Source organism: Aspergillus heteromorphus (genome assembly GCF_003184545.1).
Source record: "Aspergillus heteromorphus CBS 117.55 chromosome Unknown BO70scaffold_3, whole genome shotgun sequence".
In the NCBI taxonomy this organism is placed as follows: domain Eukaryota; kingdom Fungi; phylum Ascomycota; class Eurotiomycetes; order Eurotiales; family Aspergillaceae; genus Aspergillus; species Aspergillus heteromorphus.
The window spans coordinates 306,542-333,179 of record NW_020290408.1 but is presented as its reverse complement, the minus strand read 5'-3'; the positions used below and the strand labels follow the sequence as shown (position 1 = coordinate 333,179).

At 54.8% G+C, this 26,638-nt stretch overlaps 11 protein-coding genes across 11 annotated transcripts; 4 read left to right on the top strand and 7 right to left on the bottom strand.

Annotated features, from left to right (window-relative positions):
• Positions 1-1,448: 1,448 nt before the first annotated feature.
• On the top strand, positions 1,449-2,335 carry BO70DRAFT_393029 (uncharacterized protein; the record flags this gene model as incomplete). Its single annotated transcript, XM_025546323.1, has 4 exons — positions 1,449-1,656; positions 1,746-1,853; positions 1,922-2,147; positions 2,218-2,335. The coding sequence occupies 4 exons, from the start codon at positions 1,449-1,451 to the stop codon at positions 2,333-2,335; spliced, it is 660 nt and encodes a 219-aa protein (XP_025402657.1).
• A 2,165-nt stretch (positions 2,336-4,500) lies between these two features.
• BO70DRAFT_384862 (glutathione transferase) lies at positions 4,501-5,962 on the bottom strand (the record flags this gene model as incomplete). The annotated part of the gene is made up of 6 exons (XM_025545685.1): positions 5,845-5,962; positions 5,753-5,775; positions 5,587-5,698; positions 5,273-5,456; positions 4,912-5,185; positions 4,501-4,614 (listed from the first exon to the last, which is right to left on the bottom strand). Exons 1-6 carry the CDS (start codon positions 5,873-5,875, stop codon positions 4,501-4,503), a joined length of 738 nt encoding a protein of 245 aa, XP_025402656.1. The 5' UTR covers positions 5,876-5,962.
• Positions 5,963-6,448: 486 nt separating this feature from the next.
• Positions 6,449-7,568, bottom strand: BO70DRAFT_358861 (NAD(P)-binding protein). The gene has a single exon (XM_025542396.1). It carries the CDS (start codon positions 7,471-7,473, stop codon positions 6,469-6,471), a length of 1,005 nt encoding a protein of 334 aa, XP_025402655.1. The 5' UTR covers positions 7,474-7,568; the 3' UTR covers positions 6,449-6,468.
• A 273-nt stretch (positions 7,569-7,841) lies between these two features.
• BO70DRAFT_377088 (uncharacterized protein) lies at positions 7,842-8,912 on the top strand (the record flags this gene model as incomplete). Its single annotated transcript, XM_025545168.1, has 2 exons — positions 7,842-7,938; positions 8,005-8,912. 2 exons carry the CDS (start codon positions 7,842-7,844, stop codon positions 8,910-8,912), a joined length of 1,005 nt encoding a protein of 334 aa, XP_025402654.1.
• Positions 8,913-9,103: 191 nt separating this feature from the next.
• On the bottom strand, positions 9,104-12,016 carry BO70DRAFT_358860 (ATP-dependent RNA helicase DBP10). The gene has a single exon (XM_025542395.1). It carries the CDS (start codon positions 11,999-12,001, stop codon positions 9,209-9,211), a length of 2,793 nt encoding a protein of 930 aa, XP_025402653.1. The 5' UTR covers positions 12,002-12,016; the 3' UTR covers positions 9,104-9,208.
• Positions 12,017-12,410: 394 nt separating this feature from the next.
• Positions 12,411-13,645, top strand: BO70DRAFT_415226 (putative replication factor-a protein). The gene is made up of 2 exons (XM_025547365.1): positions 12,411-12,515; positions 12,616-13,645. Exons 1-2 carry the CDS (start codon positions 12,480-12,482, stop codon positions 13,375-13,377), a joined length of 798 nt encoding a protein of 265 aa, XP_025402652.1. The 5' UTR covers positions 12,411-12,479; the 3' UTR covers positions 13,378-13,645.
• On the bottom strand, positions 13,451-15,305 carry BO70DRAFT_358858 (MATE family efflux transporter; the record flags this gene model as incomplete). Its single annotated transcript, XM_025542394.1, has 2 exons — positions 13,451-14,901; positions 14,987-15,305. 2 exons carry the CDS (start codon positions 15,303-15,305, stop codon positions 13,736-13,738), a joined length of 1,485 nt encoding a protein of 494 aa, XP_025402651.1. The 3' UTR covers positions 13,451-13,735.
• Positions 15,306-16,707: 1,402 nt separating this feature from the next.
• BO70DRAFT_377084 (DUF202 domain-containing protein) lies at positions 16,708-17,701 on the top strand. Its single transcript, XM_025545167.1, has 2 exons — positions 16,708-16,955; positions 17,032-17,701. The coding sequence occupies exons 1-2, from the start codon at positions 16,822-16,824 to the stop codon at positions 17,456-17,458; spliced, it is 561 nt and encodes a 186-aa protein (XP_025402650.1). The 5' UTR covers positions 16,708-16,821; the 3' UTR covers positions 17,459-17,701.
• idi1 (isopentenyl-diphosphate delta-isomerase IDI1) lies at positions 17,544-18,962 on the bottom strand. Its single transcript, XM_025542393.1, has 3 exons — positions 18,537-18,962; positions 18,116-18,454; positions 17,544-18,012 (listed from the first exon to the last, which is right to left on the bottom strand). Exons 1-3 carry the CDS (start codon positions 18,955-18,957, stop codon positions 17,777-17,779), a joined length of 996 nt encoding a protein of 331 aa, XP_025402649.1. The 5' UTR covers positions 18,958-18,962; the 3' UTR covers positions 17,544-17,776.
• Positions 18,963-23,187: 4,225 nt separating this feature from the next.
• Positions 23,188-24,959, bottom strand: BO70DRAFT_129361 (putative C2H2 finger domain protein (Ezf)). The gene is made up of 3 exons (XM_025538012.1): positions 23,537-24,959; positions 23,405-23,478; positions 23,188-23,336 (listed from the first exon to the last, which is right to left on the bottom strand). The coding sequence occupies exons 1-3, from the start codon at positions 24,470-24,472 to the stop codon at positions 23,276-23,278; spliced, it is 1,071 nt and encodes a 356-aa protein (XP_025402648.1). The 5' UTR covers positions 24,473-24,959; the 3' UTR covers positions 23,188-23,275.
• A 180-nt stretch (positions 24,960-25,139) lies between these two features.
• BO70DRAFT_358852 (uncharacterized protein) lies at positions 25,140-25,765 on the bottom strand. Its single transcript, XM_025542392.1, has one exon. The coding sequence runs from the start codon at positions 25,539-25,541 to the stop codon at positions 25,209-25,211; it is 333 nt and encodes a 110-aa protein (XP_025402647.1). The 5' UTR covers positions 25,542-25,765; the 3' UTR covers positions 25,140-25,208.
• Between the last annotated feature and the right edge of the window lie 873 nt (positions 25,766-26,638).

The window sequence follows — 26,638 nt, the reverse complement described above, 5'->3', positions numbered from 1 at the left end:
GCGTGGTAAAGTAAGAGGGACCACTCGAATCAACGGTTTCCTCATGGTATGGGTGTAGACATAGAGCAACCTTGGCCGCCGCGGACGACAGGTTCTCCAATTTTAAGACTACCTAAGTTACCCTTGTTTATTTCTTTCTTCTTTTTTTTTTTTTTTTTTTTGATATCCTCGTTTTACCCCTTTTGGGTGGGCTCAGTTGACCTAGCTGGAATGTTATCGGAGTGCTACCGGTGTGGACCGGATCACGATTATTGGAAACCGTCCGAGGGAGCCACTTGCGGGGAATTATTGCGGTTAACCTCTTGGGTCTACCATATGACAGCACCGTCCTCGCGCCTCATCCACTCCCGTTATGGGCTAATTCCAAGTCGCAGGCAAATTTAGGGCCGGAAATCATTCCAAGAGAGACGGTCCTCCCCGAGTGCTCCCCAGCAGAGGCATGACGCACACCCGTCGGGTCCGTGGTGGTTGGCAGTGGCAGTTGGCACATACCGCGCGAGATGCCAGCAAGGGACTGATTCAGCGTAAATCCCCCCCGAGTATGCGCTAGATAGTCTCTAGCACCGGACGGACAGTTTCTCGGTATCAGCGAAGCGCTCCTTTGAAGTGGAAGACGCCGGCACGATCTGTCTGTTAGGGGCCTAAAGGCTAACGAAGCCAATAGTTCAGGGGGCGGACCCCGGTCTTTCGACTGTTCAGGTCAAGTGCCAGAAGGATGGGGGGGGGGGGGGGGGATGGATGTGCCATGCAGGTTGCAGCAGGACGCGTACGGAGAGATAGCTTACTGGAGTAGTATAACCACGGCGCCCCCGCGTTCCAGACGGAGGTGGAAGTAGATAGGTGGTCTACTCCGTACTAGTGGTAGTAAGCAACTAAGCATGCCTCGGGTGCCACCCAAACACATGGAGTTGGGAGGGGCCTCTTTTTTTTCCCCCTTCCTTCTCACCCCAAAGCTGAAGAATGACCGATCGGGTGCATGGAAGGGAACCATTAGTGCCGAGGGAGTTCCATGAGGGCCCCTCTTGGGGGGGGAGGGGGGTTCTCAGGGGGAGGAGAGAGGGACAGAAAGAGGGGAGAGGGAAAAAGGGAAGGCGACGAACCGTCAACAGAAGGATGATCAGCCTTTTCCCCGGGCAGGTTTAGCGCCCCGCGGGAGCAGTTCCCGCCCGATTGGGAAACACGCAGAACCCGAGGGGGCAACGATTGGCAGGCATTATTTGTCACCCGCTCGAGGCTCAAACAGACTATCGCTGCGACTACCGACGCCGCACTGCTACTAACTCGCCTCCACCTGCTGGATAGACATCTCTCTCTATCTAGCTACATCTATCTATCTATCTATCCATCCCGAATCAACCCCCAACGCTTCCTGAATGCTGAAAGCTGAATGCTGACATGGAATGTTCTCCCCTTGACGCCGTACCTGTCGTTGGCTGTGTGCACAACCCATGGCTCCCTCGGCCCCGATCACAGACGGGCTGCGGGCACAGCAGAACCACCCGCTCTGGAACGTATCGGCTGGAATCGGCCGGGAAAAAAGACGGATCAATGGAAATTTAGAAAAAGGGGGAGCTAAAATCAAAAATCGCCGGCGTGGCTATGGCTCCATATGGAGATCTCGCTGGTCGTACATCCGTCATCCCACAGCAATTGCTAGTGCGTGTCCGGGCTACACAAGGAGGCCGTGAAATTTTCCGAGAAGGGTCCTCCCGGACAGGCACTCTAGCCATGCTTGATTTGCCCAGAGCAGCACGAGGGGCAATGGGCACAGCAGGCGTCTCGAGTTGTCCGTCTGCAGCGCTTCGGGTATAACTGCTTTTTCGCCATCCCGTCCCGAGTCATGAGACATCGTGGTACCGATTTTGTTTGCCCTTTGGCTCTGCCTCTCCACTCAACTACAACTACATCTCACACATGCTAGGCGTTGGGCTTCAAATCCCGACATGTGCAAATCCGATGACTTTGCTGCAACAGGCCTGGGACCGATGGCCCTCGCCGGATATCAATACCGGATTCTCGTGGTCCCACACCCATGTGGCTCGCGTTCTGGCTCTGGGCGTCAATATCGCTCCGCGTCGTGCATGGTGCATGTGGGAGGGTGAAATTCAAGGAAAGAAAGACGACACCAAAGGCCGACGGGCGAAGAGGTAAGGAAAAATACCATTATTCCATGTCGGATTCAACAAACCTTGGACGGTATTGACGAATCGCTGGAAGCCGCGTTCCACTTCACCATGATGCCCGATCTCTTGAGGTTGCTTTCCGCTTCACTTACCGACACATCGGTTGTCGGGATCGGGGGTCTCTATATGTCGGTGGCGCTTTGGGCGGATAAAGGGAAAGAAACATCGTAATGTGGACTTCGCAGAGATATGACCATTCAGACCCAGACGTGGTCCATATTGATCCTGACTTACGATGCTTCCGGAGAAAAGGGACCAATGACCCGGATCTTGTTGCTGGCATCATTATCTGACCTCAGACATGCCAACAAGCTAGGCCCGCATACGATACTTTCTATAGGCACCACACAATAGCGCAGGTGCGTTGTGTGTAGCTGCCTTTTGCGGCTGTACAATGGTATCTTATGTGCTCATTGTGGCTGTCGTGCAACCTGCTGTGGCTGCCACGCGCCTTGCGATGACCACATCCGCGGAAACGATGCCAACGTTGGGAGCCTGTCAGCAAGATACAAGCTGGCAACAATCAATAGATCACCGCTAACTTGTATGCTTGCGACTGCCGGCGAGTCAGTGGCGACGTGGACAAAGTTTATACCTTACCATTGCGTCGACTCTCATCCTTGGCAATGGTTCTTCACTGAGTCTGCAGGCGGAAAATGTGAGATGGCTGCATGCCGGACGTTCAGCCGGCAGTCTGCACCCTGCATCATAGCATGATCGGTCATCTGCATGGAGGTGTTGATATCCAGCAACTCCGAAAACGGTAATCACATTGTTAGAGTGTCGGTGAGGATATGACAAGTATTTCGGGAACGTTCAGCTCAGATGCTCCGAGTTCTTCCTTTTCTTGCTCTCTCTCTCTTTCTCTTGCTCTCTTTTTTTTTTTCAAATGACTCCCCAAACCCTATTTTAGCTGTGTGCTGTGTTGGGTCCATGGAAACCGATCCTTTTCGGGACGGACCGTGAAGAGCGAGCGCTATAATTCGCTCCACCCAACGATGGAAGGGGCAGTCAATTATTGAAAACGGAGAAGGGAGTATTAACACACTTGCATATCTACAGGCGGCAATTGAAAAGCTCCATACTTATTTTCCATGGCCCGTGCCCGGGTCTACGGGGCCGAGGGCGTTGAATTACTCCATTTGGGTTGTGATGGACAGGGTGGCAGAGCAATCGTCAGCAGATCATTGCTTTGGGGGCTCCTACCACAAGCCTATTATTAACACGGGTTGCAGGGAAGTCGGCCGTCGTCTTGAGGATACGGAGCTCATGCCAAGCCAGAACAAAGGTCTGGTATACGGTAAGAGCTGTCAGGCAATCAACCTGTCTTAGTTGGATCTCTCAAGGTCACTCACTCACTTGCCTCGAATGCCACCACTGGAACTGTCTACCGTACCGTAGGAAATCATATCAGGCCAATCAGAAGAATACGGTACTCCATTCTGTCTTCCGATGTGCCCCATGCAGCTTTTCCTTTTCTGTACATGATATCTCCTATTTACCGCCGTCTTTTTTCCTGACGATGCCCGTAGGGGGTATAGGTAGAGTACAGCACATTCTGTCCAAACCCTCTACCTGCCCAACGAGCATCATCAACCAGGCATCAATTGAAGCAGAAAAGCGGCACAACGACAAGGCTATGATACAACTACTAATGAACAGAGTGCTCCACTTGTATCCACTCAATGTCTACTTTTCCATGTTCAGTTATGGGCATCGGAAAGTACACAGAAGACAGTTGTTTCTTCATGGTACCTTAGACATGCATACATACATCGTATTCCATCCACGACGCCCTAGCACGAGCGTTGAGGTTGAGATGTGCCCAAAAACCAGTTTTCAGATCAATTCCATCTAATCACTTGAAAAGGCAAGAAAGAGAAGGCAGCGAGCGGAGATATGTACCTGGGAGAATCTCTGCACTTGATAGACATCTATGCTATGTATGCTATGCTATGCTACTGTGCGCCAGCTGAGTAATAATGACTAGTTAACCAACCACTTTCTTTGTAGTATTACTTCCCAAAGTAGGTACAGTAAGTACTAGGTAGGTATACCTGCGTGTCTCTAACGTTTTACTGTTCGTTCGTACCTTCAAATCAGTCATCCGTCATTCTAGTATCTTCATCAACTATCATCCTCAGCTTTCTCTATACAGATCATCGGCTCACAAAACTATAATTATTATGTGTGGAATGTCTGCATCTCACCCCAACTCCGCCTCCACTCTACTTGGGAGATGTTACGGCATAATGCGATGGCGGGTTTGCACGTTGTTGGTTTATATGTGGAAGGAAAGGGGTCTGTGGATTATTGCTTAAAGAATTGTATGGCTTCGTTTTGTGCCCGATTTGAGGGGGCGAAGGGGTGTCACAGCAGATTGATAAGGGCCATCTTTCTCTACATCATTTCCTAATAAATCTGTATATATCTGGTGTAACCCGTAGCTCCGATTTGCCAGCCTAGCATAGTATACTATGGGTATAAATCAAACCCCCAGCCTCTAACAAGCCATTCCAATAAACGCACACCCGCCAACCCCCTCCTCCTCATCAAATCTCACCCTCCCATCGCCAGCAGCCGTCGCTCTCTCCTCGCCCCTCCCCTCAAACGCAAGTCCAGATCCAGCTCCAGCCCCAATAAACGCACACCCTCCCACCCCCTCCCCGTCATCCCACCTCTCCTCTTCCTCTTCTTGCTTCTCCCCGCGCACAACCCCCTCCCTGACCTTTAACACCCTCCTCCACGCCTCCCTCCCCTCCATGCGTTCCTGCCATCTCTCCACCCACGGATAACTCTTCGCTTCCTCCGCCGTGTCCGGAACCAGCGTCTTCACCTGCGCGTTCCACGGTAAGAAGGCGAGATCAACGTATGTACATTTCTCGCCCACGAGCCAGTCGCGCTTCTCGAGGATGGTGTTCAACGCGCCCAGGGTGCGGTGGACTTCGGCTGTGTAGTGGGCTATAGCGCTGGGGAGGTGAGTGGGGTGGTGGATTGAAAACCTATCCATTGCCAAGGTATCATTGGTTAGTTTAAGACGTTTTTTACTCGTGGTGGTGGATGAGATTGTTGGATAGGGCTGAACTCACAATCCACAATTCTCAAAGTTCGGCCCTTGGGTACTGCCCTGGAAGTGAAGGTATTGGTTCAGGAGGTGTGTCTCGGGCAGGGTATCGTAGGTGAGGAGGTGGTGGGTGTCATAGGTTGTGATTAGGTATTGGATTATGGAGTTGGATTGCCAGAGGGTGAGGTTTGTGTTGGGGTCGTGGATTGCTGAGGTGTTTAGTTAGATGTGATGCTTGTATGTATGTATGTATGTATGCATGCATGGGGGTGGAGGTGTAGGTATGGAATGGGTGTTGGGGTAGGTGGTGTAGGTGTAGGGAGTTGGGAGGTGGTGTACCTGGGACGCTGCCGGTGGGGTTGATGATGGTGAAGGGGGCTTGTTTGACCTCGTTCAAGCTGAGCGGTTTGATCTTGTAGGGGACGGTGAGTTCTTCGAGGATGGTGATGACCTGGTTGTGGGTTAGTTAAAGGGCTTCGTCGTGTGGTGAGGTGGTGTTTCTGACCTTCCATGAGTCGGGGTCCGAGGCTGGGGGGAAGCGTTAGCTAGCTGTATACTGGTGGTGGAGGTGAGAGGTGGGAGGTGGTGTGGACTTACTGGTGAGCCAGACGGTGATGGGCTGGGACATTGTGATGATTGCAACTTGTAGTTATAAGTATAATTATGTCGTATGTCTGGTTGTGGTTGTGTATAGGATATGGCAGATGGAGAGAGAGAAAGATGTAAGATAGATTCAAAAGGATGGGCGAGATGTCGGCCGTTATATAGGTTCGCGGGCAGCAGGCATAAGCATGGCGCAGTCAATCTGCCTCAGGCTGATGTATGGGGACGAGGCTGTGAATGGACGGGCTGGCAGGCCCTAAGGCACCCTAAGGCTTAGCGTGGCAAGGATGGCCAGCAGCCGAAGCCACCCCGCTGCTCAGGCACCAATAAGCCCATGGGCTCGGATATCTTGGGGGTGATAAGAAGGCTGCCATGCTGTCGTCACCGTATGGCATGTTTCAATTACTGTTTGAACTACTACTATATCTAACATGCAGGAAAAGGAAAAATTGATTGGGAGGCAGGGAGAGTGGAGAAGAACCTCAATTATATACGAGGCTGCTCAGCCTCGCTCATATATAGCAAAGGAACAGTAGTAGGATCAAAGTGGGGCCGCCAGCTAAATAAAGTTGAACAATGTACATAGATATATAGCTGAACACAACTGAACTAAACATTTCACTTATCATCCTGCGACAAGCCCACCATCCCCAGTGAGTCCTTCCACAATCTGTCCTCATCTTCCGGCTTGTACGTATGGCTCGCATACGTGCTCACGGTATCATCGCCATCGTCTGGACCCAGCTCTGCCTCCGCACACTCGGAAAGGTATTTCCCTCCTCTCCCCTCCCACTCCCTCCCAACAGCTGCCCACAAGGTCGTCGCAGCTCCTTGTTCCGAACTTTTGAGGTACTTCATCAGCGCCTTGTTCTGCATCATGCCCTCGATCTGCTCTGCAGTAAGATACCTTCCCAGTCCTGTCGCTATCACACCAGGATGAAGACTTGTTGCATGCAGCCCGCGAGATCCATATCGACGCTCGATCTCGTTAGCCATATACACATTGGCTAGCTTGGATTGCGTATACGCCCTCCGAGGGTGGTATCCCCCCTTCTGAAAATGATAGTTATCGGACTCGTTGATTCCATGAGCCCGTTGCGCCGACGACGCGACCATGACAACCCGTGACTGGACCTCGGGGGTACTCCCAGCGAGTAATGCAGGCTTTAGAAGGTTGAAAAAGAGGAAATGTGAGAGATGGTTTGTCGCAAACTGCAGCTCGTACCCGTCGTCTGTGAGCTGGAGGTCCGGCACCGCCATGATCCCGGCGTTGTTGATGAGGAGGCTGATTCGGTCTGTCTTGGCCAGGATGGACTCGGCTGCCTGTCGCACGCTCGCCATGGATGTCTGGTCCATCTGGACGAGGGTCGTGGTTTCGGGTTGGAAGATGTCGCCGAGCGCTGCTTGCGCTTTCGATAGATCTCTGGCTGTCAGGAACAGGGTTGCTCCTGTGGCTGTAAGAGCACGGACGGTCTCGATCCCTATTCCAGATGATACTCCGGTCACAACGGCAGTCTTGCCGGCCAGCTTGCCTTCCATGTCATTGTCGCGGACGATTTGCAGGGCCGTGGGTCGAGCGTCGCCCGGGCCTTGGGGATTCGCGTGCGCTGCGGTGTAGGACATGCTGCGCGTGCGTTGAAATGGGTGGTGAGGGTCAGGAGAATCTAGTTGGAGCGAGACTTGAAGAATGCAAGAAGCCAATTTGATTAAGAGATCAACCCTTCTTTATAGACGTGTTGGGGTGATTGAAAAGCAGGAAGAGGATGGAAGGGCCAAGAGTATACTTCGGCACGACGGCTGACATTATTGCCTGTTCGAGCCTAGCGCCACACATGGGTCTCTGGGGCCTCGTGTTGCTTGCTGACCTGATTTCCCTTCCTCGACCTAGTCGGCTCAGCCTATATTATGGAGACCGGCGCCATGAGTGTTCTCGGAGGTATCTTTCCCCGGTTGACAAATTCCCTCACTGTCGATTGCGCATCCAATCCATCATGAGGCCGTCCGTGTCAGCCACCATACTCCAACCCGGCGGTGACGACAAGAGGCTGCGACGGAGGATCCAGAACCGGCTGAACCAGAGAGCGCGCAGTAAGCATTTGCCTGTTTAATAGGGTCGAGACTTCCAGAACCGTGACCTGACGGACACATTTTCAGGGTTCCGTGTGAAGAAAGACAAATGCCCGCCCGAGGAGTTCGAGCGCGTTCCGTACAAAGTCCACCGTTGGCGACTCGGGGACGGGGACTATGAGCCCGAGCAGGCACCGCCGCAGACCCGCGATATTGTACTATCATCTGCACCCAGCCATGAGGACGACAAACATGATGAAAACCACTCATCTGAGTTCGAGCGAGCTGCTAGCCCAGCCGCATCCGTATCCACATCAGAATCAACAGCCATCACCACCAGCAACCCTCCAACCCAACCCCGGCAACCCACCCCCACTCTCCCAGCCGACCACCTCCTCCACCTAATCTACAGCAACGTCTTCCGCGGGCTCTACCAAAACAAGCTCGTGCTCGAAGCGCTCAGCCTCTTCCTCCTCCCCGGTTCCTCACAAATCGCCATCCTCCACAGCGGCACCATCTACCCCACCGACTCCATCATGGTACCCGTAGAGCCCAACATCCCCGACTGTCTGACCCCAATCCCCTCGCAGTCCAGCCTCGCACACTCCTCTTGGATCGACCTGATCCCTTTCCCGCAGATGCGCGAGAACCTCATCACGTGGGAGTCCTGCTTCGACCACGCCGACTTCGTCAGGGATTTGGTTGGAGGCTATGGGAACTGGATGACATTTCGTCCGCCGTCGTGCGTGCTGGATCCGGCGGTGACGGGACGGATTGTCCTCCTGGAGGGAGATGATGATGAGGTGACGACCTCGCGGAGGGGATTCTTGGTGTGGGGAGAACCACATAGGGCCGAGAGTTGGGAGGTGACGCCGGGGTTTCTGAGGAAGTGGTCGTGGGCGGTGGAGGGGTGTGAGGGGTTGATTGAGTCGAGTAATCGGTGGAGGATGGCGAGGGGGGAGGAGCCGATGAGGGTTTCAAGAGTGGTTGTTTGATGGGATGTTTGGCGTTCATTGATTTGAGTCATGTATTTAGCGGCAGAGCGATACTATACGATATTGGACTATTACGAACATACCACGAAACATCAAGTCTAAGGGTTTACACTGGCCTAAAAAGGGCCATAGTAAGAAAGCACATCAATGGAAGCTGAAAATCAACAAGGGAATCATATTATGCAACATCCCAGCTTTTTAACCCAACCCAATGGTATATACAATCCATGCAATCCAACACACAACCCACGACACACAGACTCTCCACCCCGTCACCAACAAAGCCACTAACCCACTCAACGCTTCTTCCTCTGCGGCCTGGCATTCTTCTCCATTCGCTTCTGCTTCTCCTTCCTCGCCAAGCGAATATCATCTGTACCCTTAAGCTCACTCTTACCACCGTACGCGGCGCCGCCAAACTTCGACATCTGGCGCTCCTTGGCGGCATCATTCTTCTTCTTCATCTTATCGTAATCGCCACGCAGGGGATCGGCGCGCTTGGGCGCCTCGTCCTTGTTATGGCGGAAGCGCTTGTTGCCACCGAAGCGTGAGAAGTGCATATCGGCGCCCAGACCGGGGGTCTCGGCTTCGCCGACACGAGGCATGCGGGTGAGACGCTTGCCCTTCTTCCAGGCGTCGAAGCGGCCGCTGCGGAAGCTGGCGGCGATCTTGGCACCACTCTCTCCCTTGACGAGGCGCGTGCCCTTGGAGCCGTCCTCGTCGTTCTGGCGAGACACGTACTTCTTATGGCGCTTGTCCCAACGCATCATTGTGCGGGGCTCGCCGAAACCGCGGCTGCCTTCGTCGCCGAGGAGGTCCATGGCGGCGTCGCGCGAGGCCTGGGCGAAGTTGGCGTTCGTGCCGGTGTGCACGCCGTAGGCGCGGTCTTCGGCGAGATTGGTGTTGTTCGGGGTGTAGGACATGAAGTATTCGGGGTTCTGGAAGGAGGCGGCGGTGGAGTCTTTCTTGCCTTTGGTGGTGTTATTTGTGTTGTAGGAGCCGAAGGTGACTTCGAGGTCGGACTCGTCGGCGAGAGACATGTTGTCTGCCGGGCCGTCGCCCTCCTCGTCGGAGAAGGCCCCGTCCTCGGCGTTGTTAGCGTCGGCGTCGGGGGCTTCTTTGGCGGCCTCGTCGAGGAGCGCCGATTGGGCTGCTTCGGCCTGGGCGCGCTTCTTCTTGGAGTCGAGCGTGGTCCGGACGCGCTTGATCGTGTTGAGGGCCTCCTCGTTCTCCTGCTTGCCGCTGCGGCGGTTGTTCACCTCGAAGATCGTCTCCTGTGGCCGGTAGCCTCCGATACGGGCAAGCATGCTCTCCCGCTCGGCTTCCAGGGAAGTCGTCTCGTCGTTGAAAAGAGGGTGGATGGATGACCAGTTATCAGAAGAGACAACTTCCTTCGATCGCTTAGCACTCTCGAGAGAGGCAGCGTTACGCGTCCGCATGTAGAGCTTCTCTCCCTTGGAGGCGACCGAACGCTGCATCGCGATGTCCGTCTCGTCGTCCAGAACCTTGTTCACCCACTCGCAGTTGGAAGACAGACCCTCTCGGGGCAGACTTCCGACGACCACATCTTCGGCAAAGTTAACTTGGTCGCCATGCTCACGGCCCAGGACCAGACGTCTGCCGAGGAAGAGCTGTAGGTCCAGAAGATAGGGGGCGTCCGCATCGCGAACCAGACTGTAACTCCAACCCGTGCGTCCGGCACGTGCCGTACGACCGACACGGTGGACGAAGATCTTAGCCTGCGAGGGGAAATCGTAGTTGATGACGTTGGCGAGAATGGGGATATCAATACCTCTGGCCGCCACGTCCGTGACAACCAGGATGTTCGAGACACCGATTCTGAAGTTCTGAACTTGGAACTTACGGGCCGTCTGGTCGAGGGAACCGTAAGCGTAGGAGGTAGCGAATCCAGCCGCGCACAGCAGGGAGTACAAGTAGTCCACGTGGTGCTTGGTCGCTGCGAAGATGATGGTCGAATGTTTCGTGGGGGACTCCTTGAAGTTCACTTTGCCGAAATCCCGCTTGCGCTTCTTGGAAAAGCTCGAGCTCTTTGCCTTCTCCGCCTCCGCTCTCTGTGCAGCCTCCGTCTGGCCCGTGGGCATCTTGATCACATTGTGAAGAATGTGGAGAAGAGCCCCTTCCTTGTCGGCAGACTTGACCGAAAAGAAAGCATTCTGCAGATCTGGCGAAATCTTGCTCTCAGTATCCAGACGAATCAGGGTCGGCTCCTGCAGACCGGCACGCGCGAATTCCACCAGGGACTTGGGCAGGGTGGCCGAGAAGAGCAGGGTCTGACGGTTCTGGGGCAGGCCGTGGAGGATTTCAGTCAATTGGGCAGCGAAACCCATCTCGAAAAGGCGATCGGCTTCATCAAACACGACGTAGCGGATACTAGACAGATCCAGGTTCATCTCGACCTTCAAGTGCAGAAAACGACCGGGCGTCGCAATCACGATATCGGGGTTCCCGGTCATCATCGCGAACTGTTCCTCCAGACTGTCACCACCGACCAGAAGCACGGACTTCAAGTCAGTCCCCTTGCCCAGCTCCTTGACAACCTTCAATGTCTGCAGCGCCAATTCACGGGACGGCGACAGGATCAGCCCGCGGGCTCCGACCGTGGTGCTATGCGCCTTCAACTTCTGGATCATGGGGATGACGAAAGCAGCGGTCTTTCCCGAACCCGTGCGCGCCATACCCACGAGATCCTGGTCCTCCATGATCACCGGAATGGTCTTTCTCTGGATCGGCGTCGGCACCGAGAAACCCTTCCGCGTAATCGCCTTGAGCAGGTTCGCGTTCAATCCCATCGCCTGGAAACCACCGCCCTTCTTCACGGTCCGACCCTTCAGGTTCGATGACTTCCGGTTCGCCGAAGCCTGTGTCTGAGCGATAAACGCATCATCATCGTCGTCGTCGTTGTCGCTGCCGAGGAAATCGAGCTGCGCGGCCTGGGGTTTCGGCTGGGGCTTTTTGGTGACGGCGGGGGTGTCACTGTCGGAATCGTTGTCATTGTTCTGGAAAAGCGAGCTGGTAATGTCGAACTCGTTGTCCGACATGGCCGGAGAAGCGGCACGACGACCAGGCATTTTGACGGTATTTCCTGGTCTGGGGATGTGTTGGTTGTTTCCTTATCGCCTCGACTTTTTTTTGTCGGTGGAGACGAGAATCCCGCGGGCGGTGAGACCAGAAGGGATTTACGTTGCTCCGCAATCATGCAAACATGCAAACGTGCAAACCCTGCAAACATGGCAACTCCCCGCGACGCGTCGGACACGTCCCGAAGTGGTAAAATGAATCCAACAAGATTCACTTCCACTTCAATCAGTTGCCGGCCTCAGTGAATTGCACTCTTTGTCCTCGACACCCCACACCCACGCAAATCACCCCCCCCCCAAATATACAATATGGGTAAGCATATCCTCTCGTCTTTCCCTTCTCAACCGCCCCCCTCCGCTCACACGTCCCTCATCGCATCACAACGCTAATCCCTACCCAGATAGCGGCTACAACAACTACGGCGGCTCTTTCTCCGGCGGCGGCAGCGGCGGCGGCGGCGGAGGCTTCATGCCAGGCGAGATGAATAGTCCGGCTGGAGGCAAGGTAAATCACCCTCCCCCCAAACCCCCTTCCATCCCATCCCATCCTCCGACCCCCATCCTCCACCCATCCCCAACCCAAACTAACCCATCTCCCCAACCAGAACGACTACAACAACGCCACCCTCCGCCCCATAACGATCAAACAAGCCCTCGACGCAATCCAGCCATACCCAGAAGCACCCTACCAAATCGACTCCGCCGAAGCCGTGAGCATCACCTTCGTGGGGCAAGTGCGCAACATCAGCTCCCAAAGCACGAACGTGACATACAAGATCGACGACGGGACGGGGGAGATCGAAGCGAAGCAATGGATCGACTCGATGGCAGGCGACTCGATGGACACCGACGACCCCAACGCCAGCAAGCCCCCGGGCAAGAACCAAATCGAGCTGAACGGCTACGCGCGGGTGTTCGGGAAGCTCAAGTCGTTCGGGAACAAGCGGTTTGTGGGCGCGCATTGCGTGCGGCCCGTGACCGATATCAACGAGGTGAATTATCATCTGCTGGAGGCCGCCGCGGTGCATTTGTTTTTTACGCGCGGGCCGCCGGGGGAGAAGAGTGAGGGTGAGGGTGGGAATGTTAAGAGCGGGCTGGCTGGGGATGGGAAGGGGGGTGCGGATGCATCGATGGGTGGGACTGATGAGGCCAGTCGGGGATTGCCGGCTATGAGTCCCATCGCGAGACGCGTGTATAACCTGCTCAGGACGGAGCCGCAGAGTAATGAGGGCTTGCACGCGCAGTTGATTGCCGCCAAGCTGAGTCTACCTATGCCGGATGTGGCGCGGGCTGGAGATGAGTTGCTTACGGCGGGTGTGATCTTCTCGACGGTGGATGAGCAGACTTGGGCGATCTTGGAGTTTTAAATTAGGGGGAGTTATGTGTGTTAAAGGGTCTAGGGCATGGATGGATGAGTGGATGGTTAAAATCTTGCAATGGGATGGTGTTTGTTTGTTTGTTTCTACGATGCTACCGAAATGCAATCATGTTCGTCAATTTAAACTGGTATTCCGTGTCTGTCCACTGTGTGTCCTGTTCTCTTGATGGTAAGGTATGTAATCGCTTGAACAGGTAAGGGATATATATGCGTATCAAGTGAAAGTAATGCTTTTTTTGACAGTCCCCCACAGAGATATGAGGACCAAAGAATTCATTGCAGTGCAGGCAGGAAACATCATAATCATCATCACACATCATAATAGACAGACAGGGGGGGGGGGGTCATTATATCATAGCGTTCCGCTGGATGGCATCTTCCACAGAGCGATTCCAATTCGTATGGGTCAGGAAAAACGCCTCGATGATAGACACCAGCAACAGGGCCAGGGCCACACCGGACCACAGGCCAAACAGGCCCCAGTGCAGGCCAAAGGTAGTCCCGAAGCTGATGGGCATGGCGATGGCATAGTAACAGAAAAGCTGGACGTAGCCGCCGATCTCCTGGCGGCCGATTCCGCGCAGGATACCGTTGCAGTTGGCGGCGAGGGCGTCGAAGAGCTGGAAGGCGGCGCAGAGCGGGAGGACCTGGGCGACGAGCTCGATGACTTCGGCGTCGGAGGTGAACAACTGCGGGATGTAATAGCGCATGGAGGAGAGGAAGAGCATGTTGAGCAGACCAACGATCACGGCGCCGACCATGGACACCTTGGCGGAGGTCTTGGCTGCGTTGACTAAGGACGCGCCGATCAGGTTGGCCACGCGTGTGCTACCGGAGATGGAGACGGGAAAGGGGATCTGGAAGGTGATGCTCGAGATGGTGGACAGGACGGACTGAGCGGCGAGGGGGGTGGTGCCCAGGTACGAGGACGCCAGGGTCAGGACCTCGAAGGCGAGACACTCGGCCTCGACCATCAGCAGGCCCGGGAGGGCGAGCTTGATCATCGGGCCCCAGTTGCGCAGGGCGCGGGGGGTCACGCCGTTCCAGCACTCGGATCCGTCGACGAAGTACACATACAGGAAGAGCAGGACGGGCATCAGGTTGTCGGTGATGGCGACGGCGATGGGGGCCCCGATGAAGCCCCAGCCGAACTGCCACACGAACATGTAATTCATAAATGCATTGAGAGGCGCGCATATGAGCAGCACATAGAGCGAGGCCGAGAACAGCCCCTGCGCCTGCACGAAGCGCTTCCCACTCTCGAAGCAAGCGTATCCCGGCGCCCCCAAAGCCACCACCTTGAGGTACAGACCCGCCAGCTGCGCGACCTCCTCTTCCGGCACGATGCGGATCAGGATGCGGTCCGCAAAGAACCACAGCACCATGATCGGGATGGATATGACCCAGAGGAAGTACACCATCTTCTGCATCTGCAAACCCACCAGCTTCTTTCGCCCGGAGCCATACGCTTGCGCACACAGTGTGTCGAGACTAGTCGCCAACCCCTGGTAGACTACCGCAAACAAAATGCGTCAGCTCCGAGCATCTCCGCAGCAATCACACCACCACCAACAACAACAACAAGAACAATCACATACCTGCATAACCCGTGATACTCGCACTCATACTCGCCAAACTGACAGCACCCAGCTCCTTCTTACCCAGGTGACCCAGGGTGAAGATACTCGCGACGGTCAGGGAATACTGCAGCAGGAAGGTGACGACCAGAGGGGCGGCATTCTTGCCAATAACCTGGGCTTCGCGCTTCCAAGTCGTCTGAATCAGACCAGCAATGACAGCTTCCTCCCACTTGCGGTCGATCTCCTCGTCATCGTCAACAGCGTCATAGTGCTCGCCGCGGCGTCCCCCGCCCAGCAGCGAAGCGGTCTCGGTAGCCGCGCCCGACCCCAGTCGCATGCGACGGGCCTTCGGACTGGGCTCCATGAAATTATTATCCGTGAGAAGGTTCCGCTCGTCCTCGATGGCCTGTTCGCGCTCCCTGCGCGTCAAGCCTTCATGGTCGGGCCGATGCGGCACGACAGTCGCATGGGAGACGGTGGTGAAGAAGCTGGGGCGCTGATAGGAGCCGGCCAGGGAATGGGGCCTGGACCTGGTGTTTATGGCGCGGATGGTGGAGGTCTCGGAGGCTTCGTCATCGGAGGTGAGCATGGAGCCTTCGTCATCGGCGTAGTCCTCGAGGTCGCGGGCGATGGCTGTTCGGGCCAGTGGCGAGCTGGACCGATAGTGATGCTCGTCTGCCATTCGTGGCGTGCTATCGCGGCGGGCCATTTGTAGCGGAAATGGGTTCCACGGGAGGAGGGGATTGAGATTGGAGATTGCGAGATTGACTGGATTGTCGCAGTAGAGTAGGTCGGTCTGTGTGTGTGTGTGTGTGTGTGTGTAGGTAGGTAGTATCACTGGTGCATGGGGGGGAGGGGAGATTGTAACCTCTCAGACCTGCAGGGACGCAGCAGGAATAAGCAAGCAAGGAGGAGGAAGTTGGACGGAACGAGTCATAGCTCCCTATTAGTAGTATCATAATCCATGGCCGTAATCGCAGTACGCCGGGGCCCGCCGCAAATTCTGCCTGCTGCTCACGCAATAACGGAAACTTGCAAAAAAACTGATTAAAGTTGACGGGCGGATCCACTGTCGGCTATCGGATGTTGCAAAACCGCCCTGGATTGGCTCGGCCGTGACTCACAAACCTTTCTGGCGATGGTGATTATCAGATCGAAGCCGGCACGAAGTTGGATGGAACAGATCACAGTAGATAGATCACCGCAACCGCTGACAGCACCGACATGCTATGCCATCGGAGATCCGCGAGAATAATGCAAGGAACCCCCGCAAGTTAAGCCCCACGGCCGCAAGTCCGATGAAAGGAATGCGCCGTACGCCAAATACAGCGTTGTAAGATATCTGCCCGCATGGCCAATCACAGTGGCCCCATTCATACCCAAACAAGATGGTCCAGCCGACAGACAGTTCGAGTGGAGAGATCAGCATGAATGGATATCGCTTATCCACTCGATTCAGGGTTTTGGCGGAGGGGAGGGGGGTAGCTGGATGGCTTCAGCTGTAGCTAATACCTATCTACCTAGTTAGTTGACATAGAAATAACATTAATTGGAGTAGCACTGGCACTACACCTGCATGGGCCTGGCATTGAAAATGGTACCATATCAGCGACATCGGCAGGATGACATCACCAAATACATACTACTACTGCACTACTGCAGCAGACAGCATCACGTGGCTTGTCACTAATTGGCCTGGTCGCATACTTCACCGTATGCATTCAACTCAACTCCAACCTCGGGCTATACACTTCAGACTGGTAACTGGTAGAGGATCGACAGCACCCTCTCACCATGCCTGCGCCACAACACACCAGATAACAACATCACCACCATCATCATCACCAGCCACCATGACGACCACCATGACAACCACCAACACCAACGACCCCGAAAACAACAATAATGCCAACCCACACACCCTCCCCCGACCACCCTACAACCCGATCATCAACGCCGCCCACGCCCCTCCCATCCTAGCAGACAAGTACATTCATCCTTCCCCCCCCCCCCCCCCCTCCCGTCTCCAACACCTTGAACTGAACAAACCAAACCCAATACAGCCTCCCCTCACAAACAAAATCGCACCTCTTCCTAACCAAACCCCTCCTCTCCCCGCTCCTCTTCCAAAACACGACCTCGGACGCACGCGACCACTGCGCCAATGAACGCACCTTCCTCTCCTGGCTGCGCCTCTCAATGTACCTCGCGATCGTCTCCATCGCCATCATAATCTCGTTCCACTTCCAGACGCCGCCGACGGGGCTGGAGCGGCGCATGGCGCTGCCCCTGGGGTGCGTGTTCTGGGTGCTGAGTCTGGGGTGTTTGGGGTGCGGGTTCGCGAATTATGTGCGTACCGTGGTGAAGTATAGTCGCAAGGCGGCGTTGGTGCAGAGTGGGTGGAAGACGCAGGTGATGTTTACGGTTGTTGGGGTGGTTATTCTCGGGAGTTGTGTGTTGTTTTTGGCGACGGATGCGAGGACGAGATAACTTGCCAGTAGTGTCGGGGATTGCGCGTTATTGGGCGTTGGGATTTGAGGATATGAAGGGGTGTGGGGAATCTCAGGACGGTTACTGTTGAAGGTTGATCGTATACCACTACCTAACGACATACATGATATATGACATCAAGAATTCAAAACGAAAACTCAAGGGGAATAAATTATAGATAATAATAAATAATAGGAATGAGTCTAGGCGCGACTCGCTGCCACTGCCTTGCGCATGCAATGCAACGGACAAATTACGAATGGATATGCCATGCCAGCCATGCTACTAAATCGTTCACTCAGTTGTCTGCCCGGGTCCTTACATCCGCCGGATCTCCTGCTCGTTCTTGTAAGGCTCCAGCGACGGGGAACCCAGGTGGCCCCACCACTCGAACAGCATGGAGTTGCAGATGAGCTTGAACCACGGGGTGAATTTCAGACCGGGCTTCTCGAACATCTGCTTCAGCTCGGTGGCGGAGACGTAACATGTGTCGCGGGCTTCGTTGGGGTTGACATCCAGGTCGACGTCGGCTTGGATGAAGAGGATGTAGTCGACTGGAGAAAGCGTTAGTTCAGAGCCCGTTCAATTTATCTTTCCAGAGAAGATGAGTCCTTCTATTTTTTTGGGGCAGGATCCATCCGTTGAGAAGAAACATACTCTCATGTTCGCCCCACTTTCCATCACTCGGCGCCTTGTAGTGTATTCTGGTAAAGAACTCGAACTTATCAATCGGGACTTGCTCGGGCTTGATGCCCAGCTCCTGCTCAAGCTTGCGCTGGGCAGCACGCTTCACGCCCAGCACAGCGGCGTCGAGCTGCGCGCCCGTCTCGCCGGGGATGCCCAGCGGGTGGGAGCAGCAGGTGTTGGTCCACATGTCGGGGAAGGTGATCTTTTCGGAGGCGCGTTGTTGCAGCAGCAGACGGTTGTTGGAGTCGAAGAGGAAAACGGAGAAGGCGCGGTGGAGGAGGCCGCGATCAATGTTGGTCATGAGGTGGCCTGTCATTTATTCCAGTGACGGTTAGGATTCGGCATTATAATGGATGGATGGATGGATGGGTTAGAAGGCGGGGGCACGTACAGGTCTTCTTGCTAGCACTGCCAATGGGCTTGTCGTCGTCGTCAAGGACAATGCACACCTCCTCCATCAGACGGACCTGCTCCTCATCGTAGCCGGCCAGCTCGTCGGCCCCCTGGGTCGCGGAGGGGTTGGTCGCCGCAGTCGGGAGCACCTCGCGGGCGAGCGAGGTGTCGACGTCGGGGAAGAGGGTCGCGACATTTTCGGCCGTGATCCGGGGCGGCTCGGTGACGGTGACGGTGGCACTCATGATGGGCGACGGGGGGGTTGAGGAGACGACACGACGGAGGGGCGAGGAGGAGGAGGACAGGGGCGAGAGGGAGGGGGAGTATTTGACGAGACTGGCGGCGTAGCGAGGGACCGGCGCGGGGGCGACAAGGCGGATCCCCGGGCGGTGGCAGAAAAGGCGCAGCCTGGCCAGCATTTCTTTGGTTGCTTGTGTTGTTGTCGTTGTTGTCGCTGCTGCTGCTCTCCCCCTCCTTTCTTACACTGTCTTACCTGCCCGGAGTTCAGAAATCCCCCGAAGTCGTCCTGATTCGCTAGTCGGAGCATATATCCGCCTTTTGTATTGCAAAAACAACTCGAACTCAACAATGCCTTGCGTGGGTCAGGAATGTGCTCTTCTCTTCCCAGCCCATCGTCGCTGTCGCTGTCAACGCCCCTCACGTCTCATGTCGTCAGGTTCCCCCATGGGGTAATTCCGCTCATCGCGCAGCCTTGCGTCCTGGCGTAAACGGAGAGGTTGATCGAGTTTCATCCCACACAGTAAATGTACTTGCAGAGTACATGTGTCCGCCACCTTTGCCTTGAGGACTGCGTGCGGACGGTTGCGGCCATTCTGCAGCAGGTTAAGGCCGTCGACCTCATCATGGCCAAGGAGCCAACCATCCACAAATCCACCAACACACCCACAAGCTCCGGATTGCAGGTCGCACAGGAGACGAGACGTGGAAGTCTTCCGTCCGCGCTACAGGCGCAGCACAGCAGCTGTTGGGTCTTCCACTCTACTCCCAGTCACAGTCCCGGAGCAGATCGAATCCCGTCTGTTGTTAAGGTTCGCAACATGGCATGAGGCACTCATCTACAGTGTCGAAAACCAAAAGGTCTCTCGACAACCAACCGCCCAATCGAATTTCACTCACTCACTCACTCACTGTCAGAGCCAATCTTTGTCCAACATTACCTAACGCAACGGCAGGACTTCAACGTTCAACATATGCCAGTTGGTAGGCACGTAAGCAGATAAGTAGTATGCAGGCGCCGTCGAAGGCAACCAACCGTCCGGTCCGTGGTTTCAGCGCAGCGTCTGCAAGGCAGAGTAGGTATGCAATGCATAGTAGCCTACCTAGTACTTCCCTCCTATGTAGTATGCACATACATCGATCACAAATGCAGAGCCAGTTTGGCTAGGTAGGTAGGTAAGTAGACTGCTAGTGCCCGTGCCAGAGCCATCGTTTGATTTCTTTATTAAGTGACGACTCGGGACCGATTATCTATCTAGGAAGTAGTACGGAGTAGATAGTAGTAGCAGTAGCAGCCGACGGATCGCAATATCCCGTCCGGCAATCTACCAAACCAACCAGGCACCGACCGACCCGGCCGGTCGGCCAGTTAGTTAGTTAGTTAGTACTTACCAGTTAGTCAACCATTCATCCACCCTTCCGTCGGGGAAAAAACAGGATTAGTTCCTCAATCTCCTACTCATCGCGTCGGAACTTCCCAGCCGCATAATTTCCGATGATATATATCTACTAGGCACCGCTTGCTCTCTATATCATACTATTTATGCCGCGCTGCCTTGTGCTGTGTGTGTACTGAGAGCCTTTCTTCCGTCGTTCCCTCATTCTGACTCTTCCCACCCTCGAACAAACATCCAACGCAACAACGAGTGGTGTACCTCCATACTCCATACTAGATAGCTAGATGGATAGCTAGTACTTAGATAGCCGTCGGATGTGCACTTCCAGCCAGTCAAGACATTACTATTCGGTGCGCTAAGTTCCAACTCTAAGAATAAGATAGGTAGGTACCGTACCTGCCTCGCCTCAGCAAAAGCCACCGAGCAGCCAGTGCACACACAGCACACGACCGACAGTTGACAAGGCAATTATGGCAGCGGGCGGCCATCGCGTCAGGACGATCCAGGTTTCCAGCGGGCAGCCTAGGGCCGTATCCTCCCTGTCTATCTAATACACCATAATAGTGTGTGATCCAGTGCTTGTTGGCCGATGTTTGGGTCCCCAAGCTCAGCTCGTAGGAACAGCAGCAGCAGCAGCAGCAAAATAACCACGTCCAGCCCAGTTCCGACCAAGACCAAGTCCAGTGGAGCAGATCCCAATCCCTCTCCCATAGATAGTATAGTATAGTGCCGCTACCCGCCGGATCCTAATACTATCTAATATTAATTTCCACTTCGCGCTTACCACCCAACCCGGGCAGACAGCAAGCAAAATGGCACCATTATTATTATTACATTATAGTACCTTGCCGGGATCCCCCGGGGGCCCAAATGAAAGAAAGAAGGCTCTGGACCAGCGACTATGTACTACCAGTACCTGCAGTCCGTTAGAACAATTATCCCCTTTGGAATTCGGAATAATGCACCTACGATCGATCGATCGATAGAGAGACAGCAGTGCCACATAATAAGAATTAATGAATAATGAATAATGAATCAATAATGAATGACGGGCTAAAACGGCGCGCGCCGTTGCACGGATGGTGCTTGATTGACCCCAACCCCAACCGCCGACGTGAAAGGATCCGGCCGAAGCAATTGCAATTTTGGGAGGAAGCAAACAGTACCACTGCCATCATCTACAGCAGCTGCAGCAGTATGCCAGCAACATCCTCCTCGTTCTCGATTCCGTTCCGTGCGCTTGACGGAGTCCGTGTCGCGCTTGTCAGGGCCTAAAGGCTGATTAGGGGTCTGGATTCATCCTTCCGGGGGGCGTCAAACGCATCCATCCGCCATCGTTTGTCGCAGGAACCACCACGTATCCTGGTAGGCTATCTAGTGTAGGTAAGGATGTCGATCCACCCACTTCTAGAGCCGATAGTACGTGGATACTGGTACATAGTTCGGTCGAACCTGCGGGATCAGGGCGGAACTGGAACTGAAGAGGGAAGTGTCCTTAGCACTTATTTACGGAGGGTGCTCCGTGCTCCGTGCTCTCCGGTCCCATCCAGAATCCACATTATTCCAGCTCCACATAGTAGATACTTAGCCTTAGGCTCTTCGCAACTAGGAAGCTAGATACTATCTAGCTGCTAGCATTCGATGGGCCCGCTAGGGAACCTTTCCGACTTCCCCATAGTCCATCCAACCCATAACGGGATACTTGTGCACGTCGTGATAGGTGGTCTTAAACGAAAGTCCCGCGGCCGAACGGAGCAACAGCACTTTCGATTTAGGGAGCTTTGCCGGACGGACAGACCATGCCATATAGCAAGTCCCCCGTAATAGAGTAGGTGTCTATCTAGACACCGGCTTATTCTCGTATCCTTGCTGGTCTGCGTCCTGGCTGAGTTAGGCTCTCGTCACAAACTTGCCGGCCACCACGTCCACGGTATCGGGGTCCGGGTACGGTGCCAGTGCCTTGGTGTTGGCGTTGGTCTGGTCGACACTACTGGCCTCTGGCGGCGTTCTCCGTCGTCCAGTCCAGTAAATAGACTGTAGTCCACAGGATCCCGGGCCCCAGTGGAATATTAATATCTATTCCAGGATTCCTATGTAGGGGCCAGGGCAGTGTTTGGGTCTGGCCCTGCCCTGGTGTGCTTGTGCGTGTGCTTGTGCTTAGAGTTGACCGATATAAGCTTCCGTGCTGCACGTCGCATCCGGGCCGTGCAGGAGCAGGTACATCCCTCCCTTTGTCCCGACCAGTGGTACTTTTGTTCGGTCGTTCGTTCGTGCCTCGTCACCCACCCCCGCGTCTGAAGATCGAGGTCGCTTACAGCCTTGCACGCATATGCATGTACGTACGGAGCATCTCGCACGGTGTTTGTCGCCTGTCACTGTGTGCAAGCGATGCAGGCCTCGTCTGATGCTGATGCACGGGAGTAAAAGGAACTTCCCCGGGATCCTCCCGAAGGCCAGCTTAGTACGGAGTCGCGATGGAAGCTAGGAAAGGTTTCCGTCCTGGGAAAAGTGAGGCTGTCGTCCTGACTCGGTCGCGACTCATGATTGCATAGACTTATACAAGCCCATTGGGGTCCGGTGGACTAGTCGTCTTAGGGCAGACCGGCAGAGAGTGTAAGAGGTAAGCACGAGATCCCGTTGTCCAAAGTCCAAAAGCCGTAATCCAAAAAAAATTCAGGCATGGACCTGCCATGCTCCAACGCTTGATTTCTATCCGCCGTTGTCTTCGGCGATGCTGGCTCTAGCGCTATTCCAAGACTGTGCAACCGGAATTTCGAAGGAAAAGAAAAAAAAAAGAACAACAAAAAAATCAGGCATCCTCCCGTAGAAAAGTAGATCAAAGTGCAAATGCAAAATCAAAAAGCCTCCTGCCAAAAAAAATACGTGCGCGATGCGATAACGCTCCCAGTATTCAGCCGTAGCCTCCATGTAGCCATGTCAAATATACAGGCGTCACTCAATCGTGGCCATCGGTGCGATCAACGCAGACATCGACGACGTATAACGTATAAACGAAGTGGGGTTGCGAGCCAACTAATAATTTGTGGACGGAGACTGATGCTCCTTAGGGACATGAACGGGACGTTTGACTTTGGCCAGCCGTCTAGGCTTTGCGGGAGGCGTGGGGTTTCCGGGATCTTCGGCGGCAACCATCGGCTTTGTGCCTGAGTAATGATGATGTGAGCAATCTGGCATCAAAAGAATGGAGAAAAACCTAAGGTTGCCTGCCTACCTTGAAAGTGTGTCCTGCCGGGTGTACAGCTGCCCACACTGATCACAGCCGAAGTTCCGCACTCGGTAGTGGATCTGCCCGCAACCGCATCATCAGCAATTGTCTTGAATAGGAACAAACACCGACACTTACGCAGTCCACATGCCTCTTGAGGTCGGTTTTTCGCCCGCACACCTGCCCACAGATCGCACATGGGTAGGTCCGTCGGTAGCGGGGGTTGTGCCTCTTGACATGTTCCCGACAGTTGGAGCGTCGGGTAAAGCGAAGCCCACACACGGTGCACACAAGGCCGCTCGCAGACGGTATCTTGGGTGTTTCGGCATTTGGTGACTTGCCCACATCGTCAATCCATTTCGAAATTACCTCGGCCGGAACCACATCTGGCGCATCCCCCTGACTCGCGCCCGTCGCAGTCAAGGTGTCATTTCCTTTGTCATTCGATTGTGGTGGGGGAGCAAATGCGGTGCTGATCTGTAGCTGGGGCACCTGTGGCATTGTGCACATCACCATGTTGCTCGCGTTATCCGGGAGAGAGGTGTCCCACATATCCTCGGGCTCCCCTTTGACCTCGGTCTGACCTTCAGTCATGGCCATGGTCTCCGGGGGAGGACTCGGCCAGAAATGAGAGACCTCCTCGCGCATTGCTCCAAAGTCCAGCATTGGGTCATAGCTGGGCGATGCACTCAAAGCCTGCGAGCTGTAAAAGCTGAGGGGCGAGGCGGATACATCTGTGCGGCTACCGAAGGGCTCGTAGTATGTATTCGGGGCAAAGTTTGCGGCGTCCGGGGGGGTTTCGAGGAGATGTTGAGAACGCAATATCGGGTCCGACCAGTCGCTTGTCGATAGCACATATGGCTCGGGGGACGGGTAAAGTCTCAGGTGGTCAGCAGAGGCTTCCGTTTGGATGTGAGAGATCCCCAGCCCCGTGAACGACTGGAACTCGCATTCAAAGAGAGGCACTGCATGTCCAGGGGACGAGTGAGTCGGGGAAGTATCCATCATTGCTTGATCTTCGAGCGGGGAGCGGACGGTAGGAGAAGATGCGAACGATCCAGCCGGGCAATTCATGGCCACAATATGCGAAACTTCAAGTATTAAAAGAAAAAAAAAATTATAATCAAGAAGGCGACAGTCAGGGACAGGGACAGAAGAAGGGTAGATCAAGATAGGCCAAAGTCTGTTGGTAAGACGCGCACAAGAACAGTTAATTTGGAGGCCAGAAACGAGACAGGACAACGTGGGAAGGATATTTATCAGAAACCGACGAGGGAGGAGTGTATATAAGAGGCAATGACTCAACGATGATGGGAGATGTTGCTATAGGGAGGCAGAGGAGTGGCGAACCATGAACGGCGGCTGAAAAGATCTCGACGGAATCTCCCATATGACGATTGGAGTACAGTATCCGCTGCATGGGGGCACAGGCATAGGCAAGCACGGAGCAAGGTACCAGCCAGCAGTTTGACGCCTCAGTGGGCAAGGCAGACAGGACGGGACGTTACTGCATGGATGGGGAAGAATTCAAAGCGGATGGTGTGTGTGGGCTGGAGTGGACTGTGGAAGGTCTAGCTGGGCAGGCCCGGACCAAGTGGACTGCTGCAGCCTGAGTCTGCAGCCTTCAGATAGGCGCGACAATTAGATGTTATGCACAAAAAATTAGCGCCGGAAGAGTGTGATCAGGCCAAGGTGTCAGTCGGGGAGAAGGGAGGGAGGGGGGGAGAGAAAGTATGCATGGGTTGATTCATTCACACCGGATGACGCCGTGCTGGAAGGGCTAGCGGACATGACCGTGCCAGACATTGCATCAACCCTCAATAGGAATGGATAAACAGGCTGGATGGGATGGATGGCACGGCGGGGAGCAGGGGTATGGGGATGGGGATGGTTTCATTGGAGCGACAGGGGAAAAAAGGAAATAATCCAGCCCATCGGGGAGAGAAAGAGGAGAGGAATGGAGGGGAGGGGAGGGAAAGCGCCGTGCCTCAGGAACGGAAACGCATACTGGTGCTGCTTCCTGGTTCTGTCTGGTGTTGGTGCTGCTACTACTGTGCTGCTGCTGCTGCTGCTGCTGCTCCTCCTCCTCCTCCTCCTCCTGGAGAATAACGGGCAACAACAGCGCCTGCATGGCTAGCAGCATCCTGATCAACAGCAGCCGGGTCAACCAGCGCGCTTTTTTCCTCCTTCTGCTCCCGATGAAAGAGGATTAGCTGGTCCCGACACTCTGGTACCAGTAGCTTGGCGACGCAGCAGTGCGTGTCGCCAGGCAGGGTGGGCAACACTGCCCCCCGATGGGCACTCACTACTACCCAGTCCCGGCTGGCGGGGCAGAGCCCATCCCGAGAATCAGAGTTGGCAACCGCCGGGGCAGCCGCACCAAGTGAGGTTGGGGGGGTGTTGGGGAGGAAATAATGAGGTTTACGGAACAGGGAGGGAGCAAGCGAAGATGGGCAGTGTCCGGAGGAGGAGAAGCAGACGATGCAACAGGGCAGGAGGGGCATCCGGCCCTAATCCCGGCCGGGACCCAAACCCTGCAACTTCGACAACAAAGAAAGCCAAATTGGCAGGGGATGTCTCTCCCCCTCCCCCCTCCCCCCCGTCTTTGCGATTGTTGTTGATTGATTGACCCATTGATTGAGTATTGTCAGGCCTACAATTGGACCGCTGTTCTTCTCGGTACTCTCGGTTAATCTTGGACGCTCCAATTCCCCTGGGCGTATTTCCTTTGCAACGCCCGCCTTATCAGGATTGGAAGCCTGTCCCCTCACACCCCCTCTGAGGACATCACTGTTGGACTATGTACGATGTACTATGTAGTTAACATCCCTCACGCGGATCAGACCATCTATACATGACTGGCTGTGGTAACAGCGCTCTATAAAATACAGATAGCAAGAGATTCGGGATTGGCCCGCCGGGAAGACCTGCGACCAGGCACGGCACTCCCGCGGCGTGAAATCACCGGGGCCCGCAGAATATCAACCGTCCGAAATCCAGGCAAGGCAAGAGAGCTAAGCAAAGAATAGATAGAAAAGTGGTCGATGGATGACCAGCCCAAAAATCCCGCGAAGTGCTTGTTCTTCGCTGGCGCTGCAAGCATCTCCGGTTTCATTTTGGTCACTAGCCGGCGTCCGCGCTAAGTCTTTAGGCTATGGCACCGGCGATGCATCCAGTGCGTGCGTATACCGTCCCCAGCCGTGTCCCGTCCATCCCCTCTGGCCGGCTCGGGTGCCCAGG

Coding starts and splice junctions, on each gene's coding strand:
- BO70DRAFT_358852 (XM_025542392.1), bottom strand. CDS start 25,541: ATGCTGCTAGCCATGCAGGCGCTGTTGTTGCCCGTTATTCTCCAGGAG.
- BO70DRAFT_129361 (XM_025538012.1), bottom strand. CDS start 24,472: ATGAATTGCCCGGCTGGATCGTTCGCATCTTCTCCTACCGTCCGCTCC. Junction 23,479..23,536: donor TCAAGAGGCATGTGGACTGC/GTAAGTGTCGGT, acceptor GGTTGCGGGCAG/ATCCACTACCGAGTGCGGAA. Junction 23,337..23,404: donor CGGCAGGACACACTTTCAAG/GTAGGCAGGCAA, acceptor ATCATTACTCAG/GCACAAAGCCGATGGTTGCC.
- BO70DRAFT_415226 (XM_025547365.1), top strand. CDS start 12,480: ATGCCAGGCGAGATGAATAGTCCGGCTGGAGGCAAG. Junction 12,516..12,615: donor ATAGTCCGGCTGGAGGCAAG/GTAAATCACCCT, acceptor CTCCCCAACCAG/AACGACTACAACAACGCCAC.
- idi1 (XM_025542393.1), bottom strand. CDS start 18,957: ATGCTGGCCAGGCTGCGCCTTTTCTGCCACCGCCCGGGGATCCGCCTT. Junction 18,455..18,536: donor CAGTGCTAGCAAGAAGACCT/GTACGTGCCCCC, acceptor AATAAATGACAG/GCCACCTCATGACCAACATT. Junction 18,013..18,115: donor AAAGTGGGGCGAACATGAGA/GTATGTTTCTTC, acceptor CGCTTTCTCCAG/TCGACTACATCCTCTTCATC.
- BO70DRAFT_358860 (XM_025542395.1), bottom strand. CDS start 12,001: ATGCCTGGTCGTCGTGCCGCTTCTCCGGCCATGTCGGACAACGAGTTC.
- BO70DRAFT_358861 (XM_025542396.1), bottom strand. CDS start 7,473: ATGTCCTACACCGCAGCGCACGCGAATCCCCAAGGCCCGGGCGACGCT.
- BO70DRAFT_377084 (XM_025545167.1), top strand. CDS start 16,822: ATGACGACCACCATGACAACCACCAACACCAACGACCCCGAAAACAAC. Junction 16,956..17,031: donor CCTCCCATCCTAGCAGACAA/GTACATTCATCC, acceptor AACCCAATACAG/CCTCCCCTCACAAACAAAAT.